Source organism: Amphiprion ocellaris, chromosome 10 (assembly GCF_022539595.1).
Source record: "Amphiprion ocellaris isolate individual 3 ecotype Okinawa chromosome 10, ASM2253959v1, whole genome shotgun sequence".
Lineage (NCBI taxonomy): Eukaryota > Metazoa > Chordata > Actinopteri > Pomacentridae > Amphiprion > Amphiprion ocellaris.
Window position 1 is genome coordinate 13308773 of NC_072775.1, and position 27605 is coordinate 13336377.

At 40.1% G+C, this 27605-nt stretch overlaps 1 protein-coding gene across 3 annotated transcripts; it reads left to right on the top strand.

The window, feature by feature from the left end:
• LOC111576806 (rap guanine nucleotide exchange factor 4-like) lies at positions 1-27605 on the top strand. 3 transcript variants are annotated; one of them, XM_035953997.2, is made up of 30 exons: positions 1-288; positions 5036-5178; positions 6540-6628; positions 7614-7760; positions 13299-13371; positions 13693-13748; positions 14531-14637; positions 14790-14911; positions 15412-15595; positions 16079-16163; positions 17659-17719; positions 18297-18373; positions 18842-18988; positions 19315-19415; positions 19548-19633; positions 20111-20189; positions 21310-21460; positions 21554-21642; positions 21742-21769; positions 21862-21937; positions 22833-22979; positions 23246-23343; positions 23646-23771; positions 24025-24203; positions 24916-25006; positions 25097-25147; positions 25836-25923; positions 26020-26084; positions 26173-26227; positions 26330-27605. In XM_035953997.2, the coding sequence occupies exons 1-30, from the start codon at positions 221-223 to the stop codon at positions 26455-26457; spliced, it is 2997 nt and encodes a 998-aa protein (XP_035809890.1). In that variant the 5' UTR covers positions 1-220; the 3' UTR covers positions 26458-27605. The 3 variants fall into 3 exon arrangements, with proteins under 3 accessions (XP_035809890.1, XP_035809891.1, XP_035809892.1); XM_035953998.2 differs by having other exon boundaries at positions 4-288; positions 19315-19409; XM_035953999.2 differs by lacking the exons at positions 1-288; positions 5036-5178; positions 6540-6628; positions 7614-7760 and adding an exon at positions 12293-12532.

A 27605-nucleotide genomic window follows, 5' to 3' on the forward strand; every position in this document is an offset into this window, starting at 1 on the left:
ACAGCCTACAGCCCATTAAGGCAAACTGACACCAGTCATCTGCATGCCATGATGAAGGCGGCGGCAGCATCAGCAGCATCAGCAGCAGCCTGTAGTTGTGTGAGGCAGCTCGAAGCAGAGGGGCGGGGAGGGGGCGCAGCCGGAGCTTACATTCATTAACGACCACCGACAACCGGGCAGCCTCCTCCGGTGCCATCGCAGCGACACACAGCCGGGGAAGATGGTCGCGGTGCAGACGTCCCCCAATTCGTCTCCGTCGGCGGAGTGGATCTGCTGTCTGGATAAAAGGTGGGTGAAACGCACGGCTCCACCGCACCGCCGCGCCGCGCCGCGCCGCGCATCCTCACTCGGCAACGATTGTGTTTTCTCAGCCCTCTTTTCATTCATCCGCGTCAACGTGATTAATCAGAACCCGGCGATCGCTGCGTGTGCAGTGTGTGAGTGTGCAATATTGATGCGACAACCCCTCGTTTTTCAGCGTGTTCCTGCTCTCTGTCAGTTCCCGTGGATGTATAGTTGTTTGTAAAGCTGCAGTGCATGACAATACACACCCTCCTTAAAAAAAAAAAAAAAAAATCTCCGGTCAAAAAGGCGTTGGTGGCTTCGAGGTTCACTGGGGTGTCTCTGCACTGCATGGGCTGTGATAGATGGCTGATGAGACGCACATGGCTTATGTCTGTCTGCTTAAATCAAATAGCTTTACATATATACTGCATCATGTATGTTGGGGATTTCATCAAAATATCGATTAGAGGCAGGTCAGTGTGTTTTTTTCCCTTTTCCTGCCACAGTGCTGCATGTGAGGCTGTCTGGTCTGACTGAACACATAAGAATAGCTGAACAGCCAGTTTCTATCAGTGTCTGTGTCCAACAACTCCAAAAGCTGTGCAATGCAGAGAAAATCTTTTAATCAGGCTGTCCAATTAACAGTAAAAGGTTCTATACTGTGCTGCCAGCATACTGTGTTGAAGCAGCACAGTATCCAAGGGAGAAGACTTAAATAAATAAACAAGATGAAGGGGATCGTGCATTCATTAGTGTGAATGATACACAAGACATGCACCCCACAGCTCACACACCCACGCATACTGTACACACCTCTGTGACACATCTTCACGTTACCATTGGCAACCTGAAGCTACCATCTTGTCGTCTCATCCTCACCTGAAATAAGACAGGATGCATATCTAACTACAGTGTGCTGTTCCAATTTCTCATTGGAAGAAGCATTTGAATATGTGACTGCAGCTAGCAATTATTTTGATGATTATTTAATCTGCTAATTGTCTATAAAATGTTGCAAATTAGTGAGAGATGCCTCATACTTTACTAAAGCCTGAGGTGACATCTTTTAATTGCTTGTTTTGTTCACACTCAAGAAGCTGGAACTGCTAAATTTAGATTATTTTTGCTTTAAGAAATGATTTATGGATTTTCTTTGTTTACTAATTGTTCAGTTGTATAATAGTTTCAGCTTTTGTTGGATGTAATGTCTCGGTAATTTGTTGTTTTAAGCGTGGATAATTTGGGAATGTCCAATATAGAACTGTGCGAGGGATGTGACTCTTGTAACGTGAACGGCTAAGGTTCTGTGTATGTTAAACTGAATGCGGCTGATACGCAGTAGTAGGTGTGGGTGTCACTAAGGGCAGGATGGACTGGACAGGATCTTATTGTAGAGCACTCTGTGCTCTTAAGCTATTCACCTCTTATTCAATCAATAGCCAGCAGTGTGTATATGTGTGTGTGTTTGTGTTTGTGTTTGTGAGCTTTCATCTACAGCAACTGTTGATGTGAGCAAGTGAAGAGTGAGGGGGGGAGGGGAGGAAGGTGAAAGAAAGACGGAGGTTAAGATATGACTGTCTCTAGTATATCCGTCTGAAGACATTTATTGCCTGTGAGTGTGAAGTATGTGAGTTAAGATCTGTTGTATTTTGTTCCCTGATGCCCCGGCAGGTAATAGACGGTCCAGTGAATACGAACGCAGCACCGGTCCAAATGTAAGCTGAGGTTGTAATGTGTTTCTGCTGCAGGAAAATTTAAGAGTGGAGCCCCAGTGGCAACACTATAAGATGATAAAACAAAACTGTAAGTCTCAAAGAAAAGCAGTTCCATAAGAGAAATGTTACACTCAGGTATATAGTATGTAGGCATTTGCAAATATTTCAAAGCTTGATGAGTAATTTCAGCATCTGATTTGTAAATTAGGTGGGTACCTTGTAAACTAAGCCATGTTTATGCTGATTCATATTCATTGTTTTTAACTGGATCTCACATTGTTAGCAGTGATGTAGTTTGGTGTCAGAAGAGCTTCATACATGCAGCTGAAGAGTCTCTGTTACAGTAACATGTTCATCTGGTGCCTGAAATAATCTGTTTGTTGATGCTGTCTGACAGTTTGATTGGCTGTTTCAAATCAACCTATGATTTATTTGTCTCGAAACAGTGATTTTTTTCCCAGATGGATGTTTACTCAAACAGTCTGCAGAACCTTCTGCTGTCTCTCGATTTTCTCTTCAGTGTGTCATGCTGGTTGATTTGTAAATCCGCTGTGTGTGTGTGTGTGTGTGTGTGTGTGCGTGCGTGCGTGCGTGCGTGCGTGCGTGTGTGTGTGTGCGCTTTGCCATAATTTGTGGTTGAAAGCTGAGATCTCTGCTGACATGAACAGTGGGGGAAAGGAGAAGTCAAGGAAGAGAGAAAAGAGACAGAGGTTGAGTGATACAAGGTGAACAACTCTCAGGTCACATTCGCCTCACGCTAACGGGGGAAGAAGATTCCTCTGGACAGGCAGAGAGCGAGCAAACACAGCACAGTGGGGGAAAAAAAGAAAGCGTGAGGATTTAACCGGGGGATTATACCTGACAGATCTCAACAGTTTGACTGCAGACGAATAGGTGAAGGGTGATGCTGGTATTAGCCATTCAACCCTGCCGAGTTAACCTCACTGTCTCCCCTTATTGTAGTGTGTGGGAGGTGCACCTGTCGAAACCATTAACCCAGCCTACACTAGGATATGATGCTCTGTCGGAGCACCAAGGGCCAATACACAGGCAGTAGGTGGATGATGGGAGGATGAGTCAGAGGCAAAAAAAAAAAAAGGATAAACAGACAGAGAAATCGCCCAGAGCTTGTGGCAGATGTTGTGAGACTGGAAGATGTGTTGTGCAGCCCTTGAGCCACAGTCAGTGTTTATCAGGAAGTATTGTCCCTGGTTCTGAAACAGTCCACTGCTCAGGGACACAAATGTATTGGTGTTTATTACTGCATGTACATGTGCTGCCTTTGAGCTTGCAAAGCAGAAATAAAGGGATAATAAAGGAGGTAGTCTAAATAGTGGGACTTTTTTTTTTGACATTTTTTATTTTCAATGTGAGAGCTTCCAAGTCATAGAACAAGGGGTATGTTAATACATTGATACATTTTTTTGCCACTCACATTTAGTTTTTTTTTTTTTCCTTTATAATACAGAGTCATCTAACAATAAAAATACAGAATACAGAAGAAGAAGAAAGTGTCATTTCTGAAAACTCATGAACAGGGAAAGATTCATGTCAATCTATACAATAATAAAATAAAAAAAAAAGGGGGGGGGGGTGAATGTTTACCAGGAAGTTTGTAGACAGAATTTTAAACATTACCGGACCGGAAAGTACACTTGGACAGAGACACGAAGTTAAACATCTGTGTTTTCTTTTTGTAAAGAGTGTAGGTATTCAGCCCATTTGGACCACAGTTTAATAAATGTTTCTTTCTGAAGGCGAAGGGAGAAAGTAATTCTTTCCATCAGATAAATGTCATTCACAATACTTGTCCACTCCTGTAATGTGGGTGGGTCAGGAAGCAACCAATGTCTTGTAATTGTCTTTTTGCCAGCGGTTATCAAAATTCCAAATAAATGTTTATCAGTTGCTCTAATCTGTAAATCCAGTTTTCCTAAAAACATTGTGGAAAACTGCATTGGTAGGTTGGTGTTGATTATGACCTTTAAAGCTTTGTGAAGCTCTATCCAAAACCGTCTAAATAGTGGGACTTAATGGATGAATGGAATCTGTGCCAGTAATGGAGAAGAGAAAATGGGTTGCCTAAAGAAGAACAGGGTCATTTTTTTCCCTTTTCATCTTGCCTATCATACTCTGAGGCAAACAGACAAGTCTTGAGAGAGGAGGGAAGAAAAATAGATTGAGATTATAGAAATGTTTAGAGGAGGCATACAAAGAGGAGAGAGTGAGGGAAGAGGAATGGGCTGAAGGAGGAGAGGGGATAGACAGCCTCTCATCTGTGAAGAAAGGAGCGGTGCATTAGCTATTCTGTATGAACATGCATGCACACACACACGTGTGAGGATGAGTCACTAGCAAAGAGAAGAAATAAATGAATGAATGGTGCTAACTGCAGCGTGTCTTACTCTGAGATGTTTTGGCTCTGTAGTTTTTCACCACCACTTTGCAGAGCAGAGTGTTTAAGCTCTCGGATCAAACTTCTGTGTGTTCTCGCCTAGATGTCCAACAATGATTTACTGATGTGTGTGCTCCAATTTAAGCGTATTAGAAATAGCAGCAGTACAAATGATCTTACATCAACACCCTGTGGGGGGCCGGAGCCAAGAGAAATAGCGCCTGCAGCTCTGCACTGTTATCGCTAAAACACCAGGCAGAACAATGACGCCAGCGTGCGCACACACACACACACACACACACACACACACACACACACACACACACACACACACACACGTATTACAACACGCACTTGCACACACAAATTGCATAGATAACAGTAGAGCTGTCTTTTTACTTAAAGGACACTACCACAGATTTTTCACATTTTAGTCCACTGACTGCTAATTGCAGCTATTTACTGTTACCATTCATCAAAGCATGCTGTAGGTTTTGATTGATTTCCTGCTCTTTAGGCAGAAATGGGCTTGTATGAGAAATGTAATCCATCAAAATGAGCACGTTACACCATGCAGTAAATCTTCTTGTACTTCTTTAACACCTGATGCTGGGTTTAATGGTGGTTCTCCTCTGCACAGGCCTGCAGAACGCTCTGGAGAGGACGTGGACATCATTCTGACCAGGCTGAGAGAGGTCAAAGCCTTCCAGAGGTTCCCACCTCCCCTCTTACTACAGATCTGTGCCTGTGCCTTCTATGAATGCCTGGAGAAAGGCATCACATGTACGTACACGTGCACACACAGACATACAATACTGTCGGATTGTAAAGTCATGTGTTCTTTTGTAGGATAATATATGCTTCAAACACTGGTAGCTTCAGACAGGCTGTAAGCATAGTAAAAATCATTATGCAATATACCATGTGCTATTATATGACACTTGTGCTGCAGAAAATCCCTTAGGAGTGTTTGAAGAGTGATACATTGGATGAAAAAACACTGTTATTTTAATTTACTCATGTATAGCTCTCCACACAAATCATGCAAACCTTATTTTTAGCACATTTGTAGGATATTGATGTTAGCATATTGGTTCACTCTTCTGGAAAAAAAACTTTTTATAGCTCCACCAGATTATTGCAGTATTGATTATTTTCAGTTTTGTGCTGTGTGGAATATAATATAGATGCAAATCCTGACATCTGAAAAACTGTGGCTTGATAAATGACATAGGATCAGCCCGGTGAGGAACCTTACCCTTCCAACATATATACTGTAACATCAAAGTACTACCGACTGAGGTCCCTGACAACCTCAGTAAGCCACTATAAGAAACAACAGTCATAACAAAACGTGACCATATTTCTTCACTAAACATTATAAATTATGTAACCACTAGTACACAATGCTTTAAATTAGGATCCATGACAAACAAGAAATAGGTAAATAGTTCCATTGGGTGCTTTTGACTGGGGTCCCCAGCAACCCAGAGCACTAATTATAACAGGAAACTATGACATTAATATCATTAGGAATGAATTAGTTAACAAAATCATAAAAAAGTAGAATGACAGAATATAGCATCATAAAATTTGTCAGTGGAGTGTGTGGATGCCTCAGTCAGATAGATTAAGGTTTAACAAATTGTATCAGCACTAAACATTTGCAACTAAATTAATTATTATTATTATTAATTTTATTTATACTGAAAGTGGACGTTTGTTCTCTTTCAAATAAGGATGTCAGTTTTTTACAAAAAAGTTTCATTCATAATGAAATTCACAACGTCACATCATATCAAAGCAACGTCTTGTAAAGAATGTCACATAACTGCAAAAGAGCATAATTTAAGTCATACTTAACAGAGAAAAATGCAATGTTTAGGACTTCTTGGATCAGTATCATGGCAAGACAGATTTGAAAAAGAATTTTCTCTCTTTTATGAATTGCGTGTAGAAATACAACTAAAATTACAGCTAAATACAAAACAATACAAATATTTCCTGAAGCAGACAAATCTCAAGTGTCCGTTTTCACAAAAGCTGCTTCTAAATAGCAGTGATTGTGACATGTTAAGGAGTAAAGTACAATGCTATTTTTCCATCAGCTTTTAATACTGCTTAATGTATTTTCCTGTATGCAGTGTTTCGGCAGGGAGACATAGGCACCAGTTGGTATGCTGTCCTGTCTGGCTCCCTCGATGTCAAAGTGTCAGAAACTGCCAACCACCAGGTAAGATTCATGTCATCAAGTTCAAATTAGATTAAAAGCTACATAATGACTTATTACCTTGCTTCGTGCCACTGTGTCTCTGTTGCACATTTTTCCTGATCTCACAAATGAATGATGAATCTTGAATCATGAGCACTGTTGAATTCTCTAATTACCTTTCTATTTTTGTAGAGATGCAGTGTTTTCATGGTTGATATATTTCTACTCCCTCTTGCGCTATTTCTATTATAGCCTTCTCTGTCAACATCCAGGCCTCTCTACAAGTGCTCCTCATGTGAGGGAGCTTGTACAGCTCTCCTCAACGCCGACATTGTTCTGGTACATTAGCTCATGTCTCCCTACAAATATGCCAGAGCAAAGCTGCCACAGCACAGAAAACAGGCCCGCTGAGAATTGTGCTACACTTTATACCGTTTATGCGAGAGTGTGAAAATAGGGTTGTACTGTACATATAAAAGAGACGAATGACATGTGGGAGAAGAGAGAGGGAGAGGATTTGTTCCCAGTGAGAGACGGAGATAAGAAGCTCCTCCATTGTGAAATGTCCTTTTCATGTATGTAGCCCTAAAGTGCCGTTGGTGGCCTAGTTTCTGTGGCTATATTTGAAATGTCAGTTTGGACAGCTGAAAAGGTTTCCATAACATGCAGAATATTTTTTGAAATCAGTGGATAGTCCTGGTATGTGTGTGTGTTTCCTTGCCTCTAGCCTGTGTAGCTATACCCAGCACCCAGTGATGTTTCCTTTACTGGAGACTCCGTTCACCAGTACCTCATATTTGAATTTATTTCCATTAATTACCACACATTAATCCATCTGCTCTCCATGTCTATTCAAGGTCATGAAGGAAATCTTAGACATATTGCTTATAGCTACTACTGTATCGTCTCACTATGTAGCAATTGACTATATTGCTAGAAAACCGTTATTATTGCTCTTGCTGTGTTATAGCAGCAGTTCAGACAGATTTGTCATGTCTCTGTGCAGGATGCCGTCACTATCTGCACTCTGGGGATTGGGACGGCCTTCGGGGAGTCCATCCTGGATAACACACCTCGCCACGCTACCATTGTCAGCAGAGAGACCAGCGAGCTGCTGCGGATCGAACAGAGGGAGTTTAAGAGCCTCTGGGAGGTGAGAGTTAAAAGAATTATATTAAAACATTGAAAAAGGGCATAAAATTTTGAGTATGAGGTGGAACTTCATGATTCAGCATGAACTCTGTGTGTGGAAAGAGCTTTTCTTCGGAGACTGCAATATTTTAAACAGCCTCCTGTTGTAGTTGTTCTTTTAGCCACAAGAGGGCTGTCCACCATTATGATGCCTTTAGTTCCACCTATTGGATACACGCCTCAGGTGACTCAACAAAAAGCTATTTAAAGTACAGGGAGGGGGAGAGAGGAGTGTGTTTGTGTGATACATTGCTGTGTATGCTTCTGTGTAGTATCTGGTGTGTGTTGTTTTTGGAGCATGCTGCGACTTAATGCAGAACAAGAGATGATGGACCAAGTGCTACAAATGTGCAATATGGTTACTGCAGGCAGTGAGTTAGAAACATCTAAACATAACAGAAATGATTCCTTAGATACTTTTTTATTGTTTGATTCAAATATACATTGCTTTAAAATATTAGTCTGAAGTGTCTTGGTTTGTTCTTGGGTTCAGGTACCTACGGATTGGTAACAAAATTATTTATTGTATTGCAATGATGAAAAGGTCAGCAAACACTCTAAGGTGATCTCTTTAAATATCATTAAGGCATTTTGAAATACATAGCGTAATCTGCTTGAACATTACATTTTTTTCCATGCATAGGTTGAATTATGTGAGTTGTCTTAGTTAAACTATTAATAAACTACCCTTTTCAAAGTGGCAACCAATACCCCAGTGTTCCCAGTGTTCCCAAGTGGTATCACTGCTGCTGCTCTGCTTTGCTTGTTCAGAGATGAACAACAACACAGGACACTGAACATGGCTATGGCCTACAAGTCTACCAAATAGGGCTAAGCAAGGAATTGATTTCAAATTAAAGTCTCAATTTGAATCAGTGCAATTAGCAAATAACAAAGGCTGCAATTTAAGATTTCATTACGCGTCTGACCCTAGATTCATCTTTTATTACTGTTTCCTCCTACCAGCTTAAATTTCAGAGATTGTCTCCAGAAAAGTGTTTGTATTATCTTATTGGAATTATTGTAGTGCTTAATCATTATTGCTTTATTTATTAAACTGGACACAGCTTTTGTGATAATTGTTCTATCTTCAATACCACTTCAAAAAATTTTAATAAATAAATGTTTGAAGCAGTTTGTTTTTTAAGTTCTCATTCTTGCATTTCAATATACAGCAGTTATTATTTGGACGGTGGCCCACGTGGCAAAGATCCAGCATGTTTTAAATGTACAAAGCAATATATCTTGAACTGAAGCTTTCAAAAATCCTTCGTAAATCTTAATAATTTTTACAAAAAACACAATTTGATAATTGATTAATAAATCTATTGTTAAAAAAAAAAAAAAAAAACAAAAAACAACAAAAACACAATTTGATACTTTACATTTATTTCTTGCTTTGGACTGTAGGCAGCAGGGCTGAACATTATGGGGTAAGAGTCCCACTTTGCAATAGAAGTCCTGATCTCAGTGCTATGATAAAAGCAGAGTAAAACCTTGCTGGTCTTAACACGTAGGAAACGTTTGTTTTCAAAAGTCATGCCACCTGAAAGTCGATTTTGACATCGCCCATGTCAAGGAGCTCTCTCCAGCCAATCTGACGTTCACTGTTGTTTGACCTCCTTTTCGATCACTCTCCCTCTTCGATTGCTTCCTCCGACAACAGGGCTCTTCTTCTTTTGTTGGGTAGAATTTCCACAGTTACTCTGATTGTTTCACAGTTTGCCATTTCAGCTACTTGGGGAAAGCTACCGATAGCTGCTGGGGAAAATAAAAGCACTATCCTCCTCCTGTTCTGCTTGTGCAATTGCAGATGCACTTTGCTTTTACCATAAATTGAGCCTCCATTTATACCTGGTGCTAGACAGAATTGCATAACAAATGCAATGCTTAGAGGGAAATAATCTAATTGCTAATGGTGTCATTGTTTTATAGCCATTGCAGAATTTAGTTTATGATGATAAATTAAAGTGAAAAACTTGTCTATTGTCCTTTCAAATATTTAGACAGGATAGATAGGCTTCTATCTATGGTGAGTCAAAATGGTCTCTTCAGATATAGAGTATCAGCAAACCATAAATCTCCTCAAAGTTTTAATATGACAGTTCCAACAATCTGTATTCATACATTAAATGTGGTTTTCCATCTCAGAAGAAGCGTCACATTACTTCATCGAGGGAGTCTTCAAAACAAAAGCTTGAGGGGAAAATGTTTCAATGAAATCAGAATGCATTTACAAAATAAGTTTTCAAAGGACAAGGCCCAACTGATTTCCATTTTTCTGAACTAGGAATATGATGATCAGTGTGTCCGTATGACTAAATAATGAGCTGTTTAAATATGTAAATACAACTGTCTTACTTAACAGCACGCTTTCAATCACCAAAAGTGATCTTATGGGTTATTGCAGCAGTTATTTCTCCTTTTCAGATTCATTCTCTGAACATTGAACAGTTTCTGAAGTTTTTTGCTCCTGTCACATTTTTCCTCTCTGTGGACTCATTTTTCACTGCATTATAAAATCCTGCGCCTCTTCTGAAGCATCAAAAACAATGGCTAGAAGTACAGACAACTCAAAGAAGAAACTCTAAGATGTTTTTGTGCAGTGTGACAAAGGTTTAATGTCATAAATCATAAAAAGACATATCTGTGGGTCACAGCTGTGCCACTAATGGCCTTCCAGGTGTGCAGAGGAGCACAGTATTTTTTGTTTTCTACAGAATCTGTTTAGTGTAAACAGTTTGTTTTTAGTGATATTTGAAATGAAACATGTGGAATGATGTAACTTTTTATGAGGAAACGGCACATCATAGATGAACAGTCAATGGGAAGTTACACAGTTGAAAATCTGACAGTTCTTTCTGTTCAGAGTTTTTGGCTCTGATAAATAGGGTCATCTTGACAATTTTATATATAATAACAGACGTTTCCAACCTGCTGGTGGGTTTTGGCATTCAAAGGGTTAAACATGAAAAGGTCATGCACAGGAGGCTGTACAAAAGGTAAGGTCTGATATGGTATGTTGCAGATGTAGCTTGAATCAGCTGAATGACTGAATCGTTTCTAGAATGTAAAGGTTCATAGTCATACTGACTATCACACAAGCTAGTAGAATCAACGCTAACGTGGCTTCGGCCTGGGCACTGGCCTCATCTTTGAGAGCTGGCATTGTAGTAGCTGCCTCTCTGTGGGCCTCCTTGTTGACGCTGCCGCCTCTATTCACTGGGTCCAACTCTGAGAGGAAGTCCTGGCAGAGCAGTGGATCTGTTCTCTGTAGCTTTACAGTCAGCACCCAGGCTAGCGTGTTCTAAGGACCTGTGTTTTTCAGTCAGTCAAATCCAAAAATCTCTTGTTTTTATTGACATGATAAGATAGTTTAGATTTTGTCTTTCACATTTATGTAAATTCTAGTTTTCATGCTTGTAATTGTAGGGAAACCGTCTCTTTGCTTGTCCTTGTTCACTTTGAGATCACAGCATCTTGCTCAAGGACACTACTGCAGCCTGAAATTTAGCATGAATTTCAGAAGTTATCCTTCAAAAATAACACGTTTGTGTGTGTTGTGTTCTAAATATTGACTGACTCGTGCTGCACGTAGCATCTCTTTGCCTAAATTGTTTCCTCTTGTTATACGTGGGTTAGACCCCTTTATGTATACAAAAATCTTCTCTAAAAACAAGGGTTGTTTTGACAGCTTTCCTGTTTTCAGTATTTGTATAAAACACACACATCAATCACGCTGTTGCCATTCATGAAAAAAAATGACCTTCTTAGTATTATCACTGGAGGAGAAGAAATTAGATTTGTGGAAACATGACATCTCTATTTTATGCCACAGGAACATGTAAGACCAAGATAAGAAATAATTGCCTATTAAAGCATGTGTGCTGTCTATAATTGGGCTTGTTGTGCATTTAAGTGCACTTTTCCCCTTCTCTGCTGTCTATTTTGGGACTGTGGACATAAAGCAGAAAACGTAGCCTGAGGTTGTCCTATTTTGAACCTCGTAGTAAAAGGATCTTTGTGTTTTATGAGTGTGTCAGTGTGCACGGACTAATTTGTGCCCATGTGCTTGTGTGTGGCGATGACTAGAAAGCCACGGGATGAATACAGTCATGTGTTTGATCAAAGGATGAAAGAAAAGAATATCCATAATTCTAGCACCAAGTGAAAGTGAGATGAATGAACAGAGTGAAAACGCAAAATGCCTTGTATTTGAAAACATGTAGTATATTAACAATTACTGCAGATGATTGTTTGTCCTGGATGGTGGCTGCCTAGTATTGTGAGCATTTCTTACTTTATCTTTCCTTTTTTTTAAACCCCTTTTCACCTGCTTTATGTTTCTCATGCCCACTTCCTCTGTCCTCTATTGGTCATGTCTCTTTTGCCAGCCTCCTTCCTCCTTTCCTCCTGCCCTCCATCCTCACCACATTCATCCCTCCTCCTCCTCCACTGGAGTAGCTCAGTAATACAGGGACTCAGATCACCGTGGTAACCTGTGAGAGAAAGTGGTTTGGTTCTTGGCTTGATCGCAGCGAGAGAGGGCAAGCGAGAGACTGAGACAGACACTGGGGTGACTGTGTGACTGGAAGGGAGAAAGGAAAGGAAGCGAGCAGCTTGTTTTAAGCAGGATGCTATCCGGTGGCGTGTGTGTGAGTTGTAAAGGAGCAGAGGGCAGCTCTATGGGGTTTCACTACCTCCAGCATTAGGCAGCCGAGTGTGTTACCTCAGGTGAGTCTGACTCCTCCACTGTACCTGTGTATAGTCTGTTGTGGGCGAGACACTGTTTCATTGTAATATTTGCTTATTTTTTGTTTATGTTGTCTTTTTGCAAAATGAAACCGAAACTCCCTGGAACTGTTTTCTACTGTTTGCCTTTAATATTGGAATGTAGCTAGTAGTTTATCTTCTTGGTTGTGTGTGGGTGTGCACGCGTGTGTGCAAGGAAAACATGGATAGGAGAGCGTTTGTGTCTTTAGGTCAAACAGATGCTCTCTCTGTTCCTCTCTCTGTCAGTGTGTGCGAGTTCCTGGCAGTCCTCAGAAGGCATGGGCTGCTTGGTAATAACCGTGCAGAAGAGCGGTGACACATTCAGGCTGAAAATGACTTGCTGTGTGTGTTTCAGTGTCTCTGCTTCAAACATGCAATCACAGTTTATTGCTCTTCACAGCTGTAAGAACAGCATCTGTACACATTTAGCAGCTTAACCCCCGTGTGAATGCTGCTGCTGTGTGTGTGTGTGTGCGCGTGTGTGTGTATTATATAATGTTAGTTGTTCTGCATGTAAATGATCTTGGTTGTACAAAAGGCTTTGTTTTGAGGGGCACTTGTGCTTCTGTGTGCAAGTAACATTGTGTGCCTCAGGGAGAGACACCAACAACAGTAATGGGTTTTGATGTTTAAAACATGATGATGCTTTATAAATGATACATCACAGCAGTAGTTGAGGTGTAAATGTTTTCGAAACTGATGTGGACTTATGCGTGCTGTCTTGTAGAAGTATCGTCAAAGCCTGGCTGGACTGTTGGCCCCTCCTTATGGAGCCATGGAGAGTGGATCCAACAATGACAGTGAGTAGACACACAAATGCACTCCTGGGAATGGAAAACACACTTTGAGTGTTGCTGATATGACTAATTAATGAACCTGTTCAGTTGTACAAACAAACCGTAACGTGGAATTGTGTAGCAGAATAAGCAAGCAGAAAAAATGTTCTGTATAATAGCTCAAACTGCAGAAACGCCTTGAAAACACTTTTGTCTGTAAAATAAAATGCTCCTGCCTCTTTTTCAAGTGCGACAGGTTTTGTTTTAATGCTTTGGGAATGAGAAGTAACTGCATTCAAAGAAAATTGATGAATCAACTAGCCTGATGACAGTTTCTCTCCTCAGGACTCACAGACAAAGACAACATGAACTCAGACTCTGCAAACAAAGCTCACAACAAGGTAAATGCTTCCTTCACATCGCAGTCTTGTAATTGTTTAGGAATTGAAATAAAGAATCAAACCAAATCAATGAACCAGATAGCTTTAGTTTATATTTCAGTTTGCCTCTCTGCTTGTGTCACGATATCTGTAGGTGTTTGGGCAGAAATGCGTTATGTAATATTTTAGTGTCATATGTTAGACGCAGATAGCGGCTCAGTGTTTTAATGTTTGAATAAATGCTGTGGTTTATTGTTGAGACTGAGAGGTTCTTGCTTCTTTACAGCGTAGAGAAGGTGCAGTAAACGCATCCACCGTGTCATAAGCTGTTTTTGTACGCTGCATACTTTCATGTTTGTGAATGAACCATAGTGCCAGAATGGATTTTGGAGGTGTGTGCGTTTTCAGAGCAGAGACTAGTGATGACTCACAGCTGTGATGCTCTGTAGTTATGCTAATGTTAGCTAATGCATGCACATAGAAGAAAGATCCCATCTGCCCAATTAACATGCCTTCCTTTGTTGTTTTCAACAGCAGCTGTGTGTGCATACACATCTGTCTTTTTCCTCTCTGTCTAAGATGCAGGTGTGTTGTGTAAAGGATGTATCTGCTTGTATGTACTGTGTTTTGATGCAATATTACTGATACAAGTGGTGTATGCAGTCACTAGCCCGACCAACAATCTGCTGTGCAGATACTCACACAGAATTAACAAAAATTAGGTCAATGATCAAAATGATTTAAACACATTTTCCTGCTATTTTACAAAAAATGAGAGTTCCCAGTGTTCCTCTGTGTTGTAGATTCCCTCAGAGAAGCTGCAGAGAGCGGGGAAGGTTCTCCGCAACGCCATCCTATCCAGAGCACCGCACATGATTCGAGATAGGAAGTATCACCTCAAGACTTATAGGTATGTGAGTCTGTTCCAGTTGTGTGTATTTGTCCAAAATTATTATCATGCATGGGGCTTGGGGAAACTATCTGTGTATTCAGTGTTCAGGCTTTTTTTCCCCATTTCTCTGCATTTATTGTTTGAACAATGTGTTTGCATATGTATTTCAGACAATGCTGTGTAGGCACAGAGCTGGTGGACTGGTTGGTGCTGCAGAGCGCCTGTGTGCTCACACGGTCCCATGCTGTTGGGATGTGGCAGGCACTGCTAGAAGAAGGAGTGCTTAACCATGGTAACGAAAACTTTTTCTTCTCATAGTGTATGCTGTTAACATACATGCCATACATTGGTCATTATGAAGTCCTGCAGTCAATTCCCAAACTTCTGTTGCAAAGCAGCTAAAGAAGGCAGGAGGTTTATTTCTTTACATTATCCTTGTTTTACTTCATGTGTTGTTCAATGTAACCAAGTGTTATTGAAAGTATGAATTGGAAATTAGTTTCAGGTTCAAAGCAAAGCACCACTGTTTGACCTTTGAGTTAGACTGTGAGCTTTGAACCTGAACATCAATGGCAGAGAGTGATTGTATGAATATCAAAATGAAATTTAATAACATGTTTATTGGGCTTGAACATAACATATCGATTGATCTCGATCTCTGAGGTCATTCACTTCAAAAAATACGTTTGAAATGATGTTCTATCATATTAACAGAACATCGACAGGCACGTACACTGTGTGCGTTTAATTGGGTACGTGTGTTTTGACTGTGTGTGTTTTTCTGCTCTTCAGTGGACCAGGAGCTGGGTTTCCAGGATAAATACCTGTTCTACCGTTTTCTTGACGATGAGGAGGAGGACACACCGTTACCTAGTGAGGAGGAGAAGAGGGAGAGTGAGGAAGAGCTGCCAGAGACCATCCTCTTCCTCGCTCAGATTGGCCCTGACGCACTGCTGCGCATGATCCTCAGGAAGTCGTCAGTAACAGTCAATCATAGTACATTACTGTACTTACAATACAGCGTTAATGCAATCCACTAGTATATTATGGTATAAAAGCTATTACCTACTATTTAGACATTTAATGCCTTAAATGCATTAGGTCAACATGTTTTTTGATTAATATATTTCTTGACTGAAGTCCAGAGAGCTAATTTAACCATTTTCTGTTGTTTTGCATGCATAATTTACTGTTCTGCTACAGTGATTTTTTTAATTAGATTTCAGTTATGATGGAGACTCTGCTAATCCAACCAAATGTAATTCACATACAGCATTTCTAATAGACATTATTGTCATGTGAAGTAATATGAAATCATCTGTTGTAACAAATTTAAAAATATACTATTTTAATATTGGAATGTGTCATATCTAATTTTACTTACGTGTGATAGGAGGTGAAGTGCATGCACGAAATCTTCATGGTGAGTTTATTCTGACTAACCTCTGCGTGTCTGTAGGCCTGGTCAGAGGACAGGGGATGACCTAGAGATCATCTATGATGAGCTGCTTCACATCAAGGCCTTAGCTCACCTCTCCAACACTGTGAGTCAGCCGCTCCACTTCTGTTTTAAAGGGACACGACAGGTTATTAGGAAGGCTGCTAATACATCAGAACCACTTTAAAAGATGTGTTATCAGTTTGTCAAACCACAGAACACTGTTAATAACCAGTCAGCTAAAGTTGAATGATTACAAAATTGGCAAGTATACTAAAAAATAAGCAATATTCTCTGCTGTCAGCCTAAATGAACTGCACTAATTATGCAGATAGACCTGTGTTTGTTTTAACCGAATCAAACAGGTTTGACGTGAAATCACAGAAAATGGGACTATTTTTGTCACTGTGCAGCTGTGGATTAACTTATCTGCTATAATACACTGAGCACAAGGCATTTTACACTCACTGGTGGGATAGAATGATGAAAACCAAGTAGGGAGATGGTCAGTTTGACCCGTTTCACCGGTAGCAGATTATCCTTAAAACATAACCAACGTAAAATGGTCACCATCAATGTGACTCTTTACAAAATCAAACCACCTCTACTTCATCTGAACATTCTTAGGAATTTTCAATGATTACAGAGTTGTTCTGCAAATTCTGGCCTTTAAGGAAGATGCAGTTGCAGAAGTAGCTACTAAACTGTAGGCTGCAGTCGGCGTCATGATGAAGTAGATGAACCGCTGATGCAGACGTGCTCTTGTTGCGTAATATTATCATGTTAGGGAGAGGGGTCATGCAAAGTGTGGCTCCAGTATGTCATTGAGCCATGATTTCAGTCCCACCCAAAAAATCCTGAACACATCAAGCAGTTTATGAGTCTAACTCCCGAATTTGGTCCAGTAATGTTTAGTCTTTTCACATGTTTCCAGTAATTATTGTTATTATATATTTCCACAGTAGAGGGAGTTAGTGCAGCTTTTCTCTTACCAGTGGTTTGGGACAAAGTTCTGGCAAGAAGTCACTATATGGAGGAGTACTGAGGTCTGTGCTGCCTCAACAGTGTTTTTGTTTTGGCTCACATGAGTTCCCTCCTCAAATATCAATTGCATTTGCAAATATTAGATGTGATCCCATTATTACTGCATTGCAAATTACATACCAGGAATTTGACAGATTCATTACGCTGACAAATTAAGCTGTTTAGCTTGTTAACAACTTTTTTGTCCCAGCGACCTCCACAGTCATTCTGAAAACAGGACATAAACATATAAATTAAAGCAAACTAAATATCTCCATGTGCTTTTATTCAGTGTTTAGGTTCAGTGTTTTATTCTGCTAAAAATGCCCATTTTAACTATACCTTTAAATAAATAAATGTAAAAGTTATGCACAAAATCCAGAAATGCTACTTGAAGTCTATCCTGTTTTTTATACTGTAAATGACAGTACAGAGATGAGGCAAAGGTCGCAAGGACTGACTGGTTACTTTAATAATCCCTAAAAGCCCTTAACTCTGCATTTTCTTGTTCTCTTGCATTTTTCTGCAGTGCAGCTAAATCCACGATGACCTGAGTTTTGAAACTGTGTATTTTGCAGGTGAAGAGGGAACTGGCGAGTGTAGTGATCTTTGAGTCACATGCAAAAGCTGGAACTGTGTGTGAGTCCTTTTTTGTCCTGCAATGCATTTTTGTTCATGCACATATTAGTCAACAATTTTTCAAAGTTTGACGCTGTGGTTTGAACTCAGACAAAACACACACAACTGAAACGACTCGCACATTAATGGGATATTTATTACTTATAAAAAATATTGATAGTACAGCACAAGAAAGTTAATATCATTTGATTTCTAAAGTTATGTTATGACTTTTTGTTTCCTTGATTTGGTGCATAATCATGCTTAACACATTAGACAGATTCGCACCATTAAGGCGAATTAGCTGCCTGAAGGAGCATCTTTGTTTTGCTATTTACTATTTAGTGTGTTTCTGGTTGTTGATTTGTTATGGACACATGGTGGTAATTGTATCCCCAGGAAGTGTAAGCTACACTGAATCTAAAAATAAGTGTACCATGTGTGTATGTGTTTACAGTTGACTTATTTAAGAGCATAAATTTTCACACGAATGCAGCTTACCCTTAGATTCTCGCCCTCTCCTCAGAGTTTGAAAACCTCTGGCATGTATTAGCTTTGTATATAGAGGTGATGTGCATTTGTTTTCTTTTTCTTCCAGTGTTTAACCAAGGAGAAGAGGGCACGTCATGGTATATCATCCAGAAGGGCTCAGTTAATGTGGTCATCTATGGCAAGGTGCGTGGGTGTGCTTTATTTGTTTGACACACGGGCATTGTTGTAGTTTTCTACTTCATTTGGTGATATTTCATCTGCATTTAGTGGATTAAAAGAGTATCTCATCATGTCTGTATGTAAACCAGCAGTTTGTGCCCTGTGGGGCTGGGAAACACCAGCAGTGGAGTTGGAAAAACTCTGCACAGCTCATCATGACTCATCACTATGATTAAGTGGCTTAAGGGATTGTACGCATACACAAATTCACAACCACTGTACAGGCAAAATGCACACACATTGATCACACCATGCACATAAACAAATGCAGGCACAGATGATTCATCTCAGTCCTGGGTGTTCTCGTTCCTTTTGGATTTTTCTTCAGGGCTTAAGATGACTTGCAAACTGCATTTGTGTCTGTGGTTGTATCTTGCTGTGCGTTCATCTACTTGTTCGTTCATGCGTGTGTGTGTGTTCTGTATATCTCAGGGTGTGGTGTGCACGCTTCATGAGGGCGATGACTTTGGAAAGTTGGCCCTGGTTACAGATTCACCTCGAGCTGCCTCCATTGTCCTGAGAGAGGACAACTGCCACTTCCTTCGTGTGGATAAGGAAGACTTCAACAGGATACTCAGGGTGGGCAAATGCAGCAGCGACACATTTCCTCCCTTTCTTCCGATATGTTCCAAACACTGCCATTTGAAATTTATACTAGTATAGGCACAACACAGTGTTTAATGTGCAAGTCAGAATGTAAATCAAACCATTTAACGCCACATGAATCAAGGCAAAAAGGGAAAAACATTCAGGTCCATCTTTAAGGCTGTCTGAAGCATTACATGACATCATGCCACTAAGTGATGCTGCCAGACTGTGATGTTTGTCTCCCTCCTCTGACTTGTGAGATGTATTACACTGTAAATGTCACATTGATGCTGATTTGGTTCTTCTTGTATTTTTAGGATGTGGAAGCCAACACAGTGCGTTTGAAAGAGCATGAACAAGCTGTGCTGGTGTTGGAAAAGAGTCCTCGAGCCTCCACGCTGGGAAGCATCAAGTATGTGTGCGTGTTTGGGTCCATATATCTGAATATAGTACTTACAGACATACCTGTAAGTTAACAAAGATGTTTATACACAGCATCTCTGATAGGTTTATTTTTGTTAAAGAATGCACCTCTTTGTGTGTTTTGCAGATACACTGTGATATCAGGAACACCAGAGAAGATTCTTGAACACTTCCTGGAGACGATGAGAATGGACATACATCACAGCGAACCAGGTAGCCGAACAGATTACTATGAATGCAAAATGAATGGGCTAAGGTGGATTAAATTGATTGATTTTTTTTGTGTCATACACTGCAAATAATTATATATTGAAATCTGTGCATAATATTACACAAACTACAGTACCAAGCTGTGCTACTTTCAAATTCTGTAAACTGTAACTCTAAACAAATATTTCTTCCGTATTTATTCACTGAACTGTTATGTTCTGTGCTATGTACCATTCATTTTACTTAGAAAAGTTATGTTTTAAATTCAGTTCTAACAACAGTTTGTTAATTTGACCTTGATGCGGCCTCAATACACCAACAATACTACACACACTTTATCAAATAGATGTATGATAAGGATGAATGCATTCATGATGAATGCAGTTTCTCTACCTTTTGAAACTCTTGATTTGTCTTTTAAACTCTAGTATTTCCTGTTTCCCCCTGACTCTCCTCGCTGTTTTCCTTCTTACCTGCTAGACCCAGCAGTGGATGATTTTGTCCTCATGCACTGTGTCTTCATGCCCAACAGCCAGATGTGTCCTCTACTCATGGCACAATATCCTTTTTTTTGCCTTCATTCTCTCTTGTTCTCCTTGCTTTGGTGTATGGTACTTTGCTGTCAATTTATTCAAAGTCACACACATGTGTAAGACATTTCAAAGAACAGGCTTTTTGTTTGATATACTTTGTAAGCCCACTTTGCACCATTTTACTCTAACAGTGCTATTCACAGCATCACAGATTGTCAAGCTTCCCAGCTCTGCTTATGGAAGCAGCAGGTGACCATAAAGCACTAATGTACTGTGACATGTCACCTTCACACCTTAGTAACAAGTTGTATTCCCAGACGAACTTGTGGTTTGTTTGTGTCTTAAACATAGTAGTGCTAATGTGGCAGATTTGGAGTGAACTTGCTGAGATCTTTGCTAAATGGTGTGAAAAATGACAGTATTTGTACTTAAATGTAGTTACTTAGTGTGTATTTTTTATATTCTACAAGACCACCTTGAAACTGTAGTGTACCACAGTCTCATAAATATAGATTCAGACTTCCAAGGTTTCATATGCAACAAACTTAAGGAACCAGTCATGTCAACTTATGCAGTGGGGTTTTGCATATCGTTGTTGTTTTTCTGATCTGATTTACTGCAACTTTTCATTTTGTAGATGAGCTTTGGTAGAGTTTTAGGTGAGCTAGAAGCGAGTGGCATCGATTAGCAGAGGGACTGATGGAACAAAAGGCAGGGACTTCATCGGTCTGCACATGCTACAACAACAGTTTATAGTTAAATCCAAGCCATTTTAAGACAAGAAGGGTTTATTTTCAAGCAACAAGCTAAAAATGTAATTATGTATCATGAATGACCAGAGAGGGACTTGAAGCAGATCAAAAGTTGAGCCCCTGTCTTTATTAAACAGAAGTCCTTGGGCTGCTTCTAGTTGTTTCCTTCATTAAGTGGTAAGTAGCACCTGATAAACAGAGGAGCTAGGTTTGAAAACTCTTATCACTACTTGCATAAAAATATGGATTTAGCCACTGTGACTGTTGAGTGTTTGGATTCATGCTGCAGTTGTGCAGGTCTTAAACAGAGACTAATTGGCTACCACCATCTGTCTGTGTTCTTACTGCATCGGGAGCATAGAATGTCTGTCTTTACCTTTAACCTTGTGTGCACCTACCATGCGGCGTCTCCTCCTGGCTCTGAGCAGGAGAGGTTGGAGTACGCACTCAACAGTAAGAGGAGGGCCCTCATTCTGGCCCTGCGCTGGGCAAACACACACACATACCTGCTACAAGAGGAACCCGCTGCAATCTCTTTCCTGGAGGTGAACATGAGCGAGCTTTTGAATGCAGCAAATTGAAAAGCTTTCACAGATCTTCTGCATAGTCTGAGCGCTTTATCCTGTCTGTCTCTGTAGGAGCTGTACGGAAGTTTATCAAATGATTCTCGGATGCTGAGAGCTCTGAAAGACTTGGTTCCCGATCTGGAGAAAATCGTCAAATTCCAGTATGTTTTTTTTTTTTTAACTTTCTGCAGGTTGAAATTTCTGTGCAATTGTTTTATATACCAGCCTCATTTGTTTTTGTAACTTTGTGCGTTTTGTAGCTCGGAAGAGGCAAAATCAACAAAAAAGGTAGGCCCACACTATTATTTTTGATACTGTTTTGCATTGCATTTTGCATGTTGACATCAGACTGATGTGGATTCTGTCATAAAATTCAACAGAAGACCCTAATACGACAGTTCAGCAATGGAGAGGAAAGGCTGCAGAAGAAACAGCCCATTAGGAATCAAGACGACAGTGAGTTCAGCTGTGTTTGTGTGGAAATTATTTCTGTCTTTTACTCTACAAGCGACGTGTCCTGAGGTGCAAGATATTTTTACAACTGTCTGCTAGATGTGCAATTTACTGTGGATATTCGCATCCTCAGGAGACAGATTTTATATTTTGGAGATCCTGACCTAATCCTGTCACGCTATCATCACAGCACAACATTTTGTTTGTACACAAGATGTAACGAAATCTAATAGACAGACTGACATTAAATTTATTGAGTAAATGTGTTTTATGATCTTTTTTTAAATTCTCTGGCAGCTTTCATGATCTCTGCTTGCTTGTCTTTCATTCTTAGTGATATTTTTCGTCTCTTTAATTTCTTTCTTTCAAGCACTTTGCTAAGTAAATGGCTATAGAAATCTAGTTTGAGTTGCAATAATAATATGTAAGAGGTGAAAATCAACAGAAATTGTGTGTGTGGCAGCTGACCAAGGTCAACCAGGGAAAGAAACTCGTTATATCTCGTACATAATGGACAGATAGAAAACAGCACAGCTAACTTTTTTGGTGTAAACACTGGGTGAGCAGCTCTGATTAGAAATTAACAAACTCCTAATTTTGTAATCATGGATCATGAATCTTTTTTGCATCAAATACTTGTGTAAGTGGGCTGTATGCACCAAATAAAGCATTCACCCTTTTTTAACTTTGACATGGAAGAGTCGTTTTTGTAAATTGTTGTCAAAAAAGACAAATTAAATTGAACGTGATTCAGTGTTGAAATAAAAAGGACAAAACTTCCAAGGAGAGAGAATACCTTTTATAGACATTGTATCTTCATCTCGGACATTTTATTCAGTAGAACTACTAAGCTGTAACATATCAACGTATTTACTGTTATTTTTGCATGTGTGTGTAGTCCTTTTAAAGGTGTACTGCAGTGATCACACCTACACTACAATCAGGGTTGCTGTGGCAGCGACAGGAAGAGAAGTGATCAGCGCTGTGACTGACAAACTTGGCACCACTGATGAGCTCCTGTTGGTCCACTTCAGCTCCGCTGGTGGTATGAAGACAGAGTGTCTTCAGTGTGAAACGGCAGCTCTCAGCAGCCTTCATTTACATGCACAATACCAGTCATTTATTTGACTTTTTTCTAAATTAACACTGTCGCCTGTGTGTACCCTAAACTGTGTACTGTGTGAATAAGAATCAGGGTTTAAAGCTCGCAAAATAATAATTACGATAATAAAAGGTGTCCAACATGGCCTGTGATTTAATGTCAGGACATATATTAATGAAAAAGCTGAACTATCCTCATTTATGTTCCAGAAAAGCTAATCTTGAAGCCTAACGACGTCTCGGTGTTTTCTACTTTGAGCATCAACGGCCGATTATTTGCTTGTCCTCGAGAACAGCTCAACAGTCTGGTAAGAGACTAATGTTTCCTCTGTGTACTTGGATCATGCAATTATTAAGTCGGGTTAAACAAATGCCTAGTTTGAAATATTTATTGTGATTAATGTATGTTTAATATAATGAAATATATTCAAGAAATGTACCTATTATTTGTGAAAATGTGGCTTTTGAGCAATGAGAATGTATTAACTTTATATACAGAGTGACAAATCTGCAAACATGCTCTGTACATGCATCTTAATTTGAAGCGTTTGGACCTTGTGTGTGCCTGGCAATTTATAAAACTGTGTGTGTTTGTTTCTGTGTTTGTCAGACTCCTCTTGCAGACCAGGAGGGTCCTTCTGCAGGCTCCATGTCAACTTTTGAGCTGATGAGCTCCAAGGACCTGGCTTATCAAATGACAATGTTTGACTGGGAGCTCTTCAGCTGTGTACATGAGGTGCTGTGCTCATTAATGTGCATGCTAAATGTTGCGGAGTCTTGTTTTACATTTTAAGATGACAAGAAAAAATTCTGTAATCATATAATGGATTCAGGCTGTAGAGATGCAAAGCAAAGCTGCTGTAAATAGATGTGTGCCCTGCAAACAACCCGGCAGCAGTGATGCTTGACAGATACAGGCTGGCAGTGCGTGTCCACTGGATTTAAACCGAACCTGCTCTCCCTCCTCTTTCCTCCGGCTGCTCACACAGCATGAGCTGCTCTACCACACGTTCGGCCGTCACAGCTTCAGACGAACCACGGCTAATCTGGACTTGTTCCTGAGGAGGTTCAACCAGGTCCAACTGTGGGTGGTCACTGAAGTCTGCCTGTGCGGTCAGCTCAGCAAGAGAGTCCAGCTCCTTAAGAAGTTCATCAAGATAGCTGCACAGTGAGTCGAACCTGCTGGTGAATGTGACACAATGGACTAGATGAGGAATTTCTCACAGACTGTAGAAAAATAATCTCTTATTTAAAAATAAAACGGACAAGTCATGAATTTTTTTTAGGATTTAAACGAACACAGATTGAAAACACAGGTCATTGTGTAAAAAAACACCAGTACAGGGTAGGAATTTTCAGGACGTTCAGGGGAAATTAAACCTCATGTATGATCAGGAGAGTCTCTTCAATAAAATTATGTTTTAAGAAGAGACTCATAAAGATCCCACTGACTCAGCTGGCCTGATTTCCTCGAGCAGATCATTCTGAAGCCTCGGGAGTCTGACTGCGAACACTCTGTCCTCTTCAGTTTTTAGCTGGTGCTCTGGAACAGACAAAAGGCCTGAGGATCTCAAAGCTCTTCCAGGCATGTGCACATGTGCAGTACTGAGAGGTCAGACACAAGTCAAGTTGGGAGAGAGTGACCATTAATGGCCTTAAAAGTAATCAGTAAAATCTTCACTAAAACACGCTGGAGCCAGTGTCAAGGGGCTGAAACAGGAGTAATCACATGGCGTCTGTTGGTTCTGGTTGAAAGCCTAGAAACTGAGATCTGCACAGTGTGGAGTCAATAAACAGACTTTTGGTTCTTTTTTGTAAAAACAGACGATTGGTGTTACTTGTATTCACTTTGGTTCCTGCTTGTGTGTATTTGTTTGTAGCTGTCGAGAATTTAGGAACCTGAATTCATTCTTTGCCATCATCATGGGGATGAGCAACCCAGCTGTCAGCAGACTGAGCCAGACGTGGGAGGTAAACCTCAGTAACAACAATCTTTTGCCTTCTCTAAACTACAACACTCGTATTTCTTGTCACTGAGATCCTGTTGGTTTTGACTTGCAGAAACTCCCCACCAAGTTTAAGAAGTTCTACGCCGAGTTTGAGAGCATGATGGTGAGTTTTATTTCGCAAACACTGCATTTCATTACAGTTTTAAACAGTCAGTTCTTCCAAATTGAAAAAAACAAGCAAAACATAACTCACTTTGTATGTAGCAATGCTGATAGTTTTATTTTCATTTTTTGCACTGAATTTGAGATGACACCTGACACCTTAGAGTAAAAGTTTCTGGAAAGAGATGTTCCTTTTAAATTGTTGATTTATTTCAGTGCTGAGTACCACATATAAAATTTGGTACACCGCAGCTTTAATGAATGATAGATGCCTAAATACCAGGGCAAAACTAACTGCAGTGCTTTATTCTACTCTTAAGTTTTATTTCATAATTCGTGTGAACTGACCTTAACTTGTTTAAGGCCTTGTCCATATGTAGAGTATTTAAAAAAATAAAATCTCTGCCCACATGAAAACAAAAACAAGCTTGCTTCTTATACAAAGTTGCCTCCTGTAAACAAAGAAGGTGACGGTGCATACTCTCATTTTTACAAGCAAAAAAACTCCCTGTCTACATTCAAACACTGCTTTCTTGATGTCTTTACTTAGGAGTTTCCCAAAGGTCTGTTGTCAGTTTTAGGTAAAATTGCATTTGTGTGTGGATGAAAGACCAAAATGCATAGAAAACCGCCCATGTATATGTGCGGATGAGGCCTGAAACTGACACGATTGACTTGTTTTGCACCAGGACCCATCTAGAAACCACCGATCCTACCGACTTACTGTTACCAAGCTGGAACCGCCAATCATTCCCTTTATGCCGCTCCTTCTCAAAGGTACCAGTAGCGCAAGATGGTATCGGCCGATTTATCATTTAGGATGTAATTATTAGAAGATCTTGGCTGCTACTAAACTGAGTTTTTTCTTTACAGATATGACGTTTACACATGAAGGCAACAAGACATTCATTGACAACATGGTCAACTTTGAGAAAATGGTGAGTTTCTGTGCACATCGTAAGAGGAAATAACTCATTTGTGGAGTATGTTTGATGCTGGTTTGATGTTTGATCCTTGTTCCATCAGCGTATTATAGCCAACACAATTCGGCAAGTGAGGCACTGTAGAAGCCAAGCATTCAGTAAGGCTGCTTAATATTTATGACCACACTTGTGCCACATTGATCTACTAGCTTTGCAGACAGACTTTAATTTTTCTTTTTCTCTATTGTCTCTCTCTCTAGATCCCGACATCTGCCAGCCGAACAAGAACCAGGCGGAGGTTCGGGGTTACGTTAGGAAGCTCTGTGTGATTGACAACCAGAGGGCGCTGACGCAGCTCTCCTACAGGCTGGAACCTCGGCGGACATGAGCTCCAGATCTTCCACCACCATCGCCTTCTCTGTGACGTTAGCATAAAAAAACCACACACACACATTACCTGGATAAAATCACCCAACTCAACTGGAGGTTTAGTAGCAAATCACAACAGTCAGTGACTTTAGTACTATTATGGACTCTAATGGATCGAGGATTTCTACTGTGCCATTAAAAGCCTCTTCTTCCTGGACAGACAGAAACTGTTCGGCTGCTCTCTTGTCGCCGTGTCTCAGCCGCCAGACTGAGGGTTTATATCGTGCTAGTTATTCCTGTTTGGGACCTGTCAGATAGAACTGTAATGTATAGAACTTGAATCAATATCCTGCATGACTGAACTTCATAGGCTTTGTGTTCTATACAGTGGATTTCTATCAGAGTGTCCTGTAATGTCGTGCTACCCCAGATGAGCCCTAGTTTACAATACATGACTGTACCTGCCTGTAGAGCAAACCTTTCTCTCCTGATGGTCCTACTCATAGCCAGAAAACACAGGAAACCACAAACTGTAGCAATCTAGACTCATTCATTTTCCCTGTTGAATATACAGATAATTATGGAATCTCAGAGTATGTATTTACTTCATAATCTGAGTATATCAGTATATAATGAGTATATCAGTCATTGAAAAGTCCTTAGGATGTGATGTCCTTTAGGTAATATCCCTTAACTAGTCAGACACTTTAAAACTACTTAACACAGTATTAGCTGGATTGATGCCCTAATGGTATTATGAACAGTGTTCAAATTGATCACTGGAGTATTATTTTTAACATCAAATCATTCTTGATGACGAAGTTGCCTGGTTGGATCTGTTCTGAGGTCAGCTGCACAACCAAACTGCACTTCTCTGATTTGGACTGATTGTAGATAACAGAGTCTAAAGGTAGCTTCAACTTTGAGGGGCAATCTTGTCATCTCAACCAGTTGTGTTCAGTCTGTGTAATTTTATTTTTGTATATGTGGGTGTAGACTTTGAGTGTGTTCTTGACAAGTGTCATTAATTTTCCTTTGATCTCAGGAGCTTTTGCTGTGGTGGTGTGTGTTGAGAACTGCCGTGAGGCTGCATTTTCCCCAAAGCAGCCTGTAACTGTATTGTATGTGTAGTCTGCCTTGTAAATAAAAATAGCTAATTTAACAGTG

What these genes read in the sequence shown, in the direction of transcription:
- LOC111576806 (XM_035953997.2), top strand. Translation starts at nt 221, where the DNA reads ATGGTCGCGGTGCAGACGTCCCCCAATTCGTCTCCGTCGGCGGAGTGG. An exon ending in AGTTTAAGAGCCTCTGGGAG is followed by an intron (nt 7,761 to 13,298) that starts GTGAGAGTTAAA and finishes GCTGTCTTGTAG; the next exon opens with AAGTATCGTCAAAGCCTGGC. An exon ending in GAGAACAGCTCAACAGTCTG is followed by an intron (nt 23,344 to 23,645) that starts GTAAGAGACTAA and finishes TGTGTTTGTCAG; the next exon opens with ACTCCTCTTGCAGACCAGGA.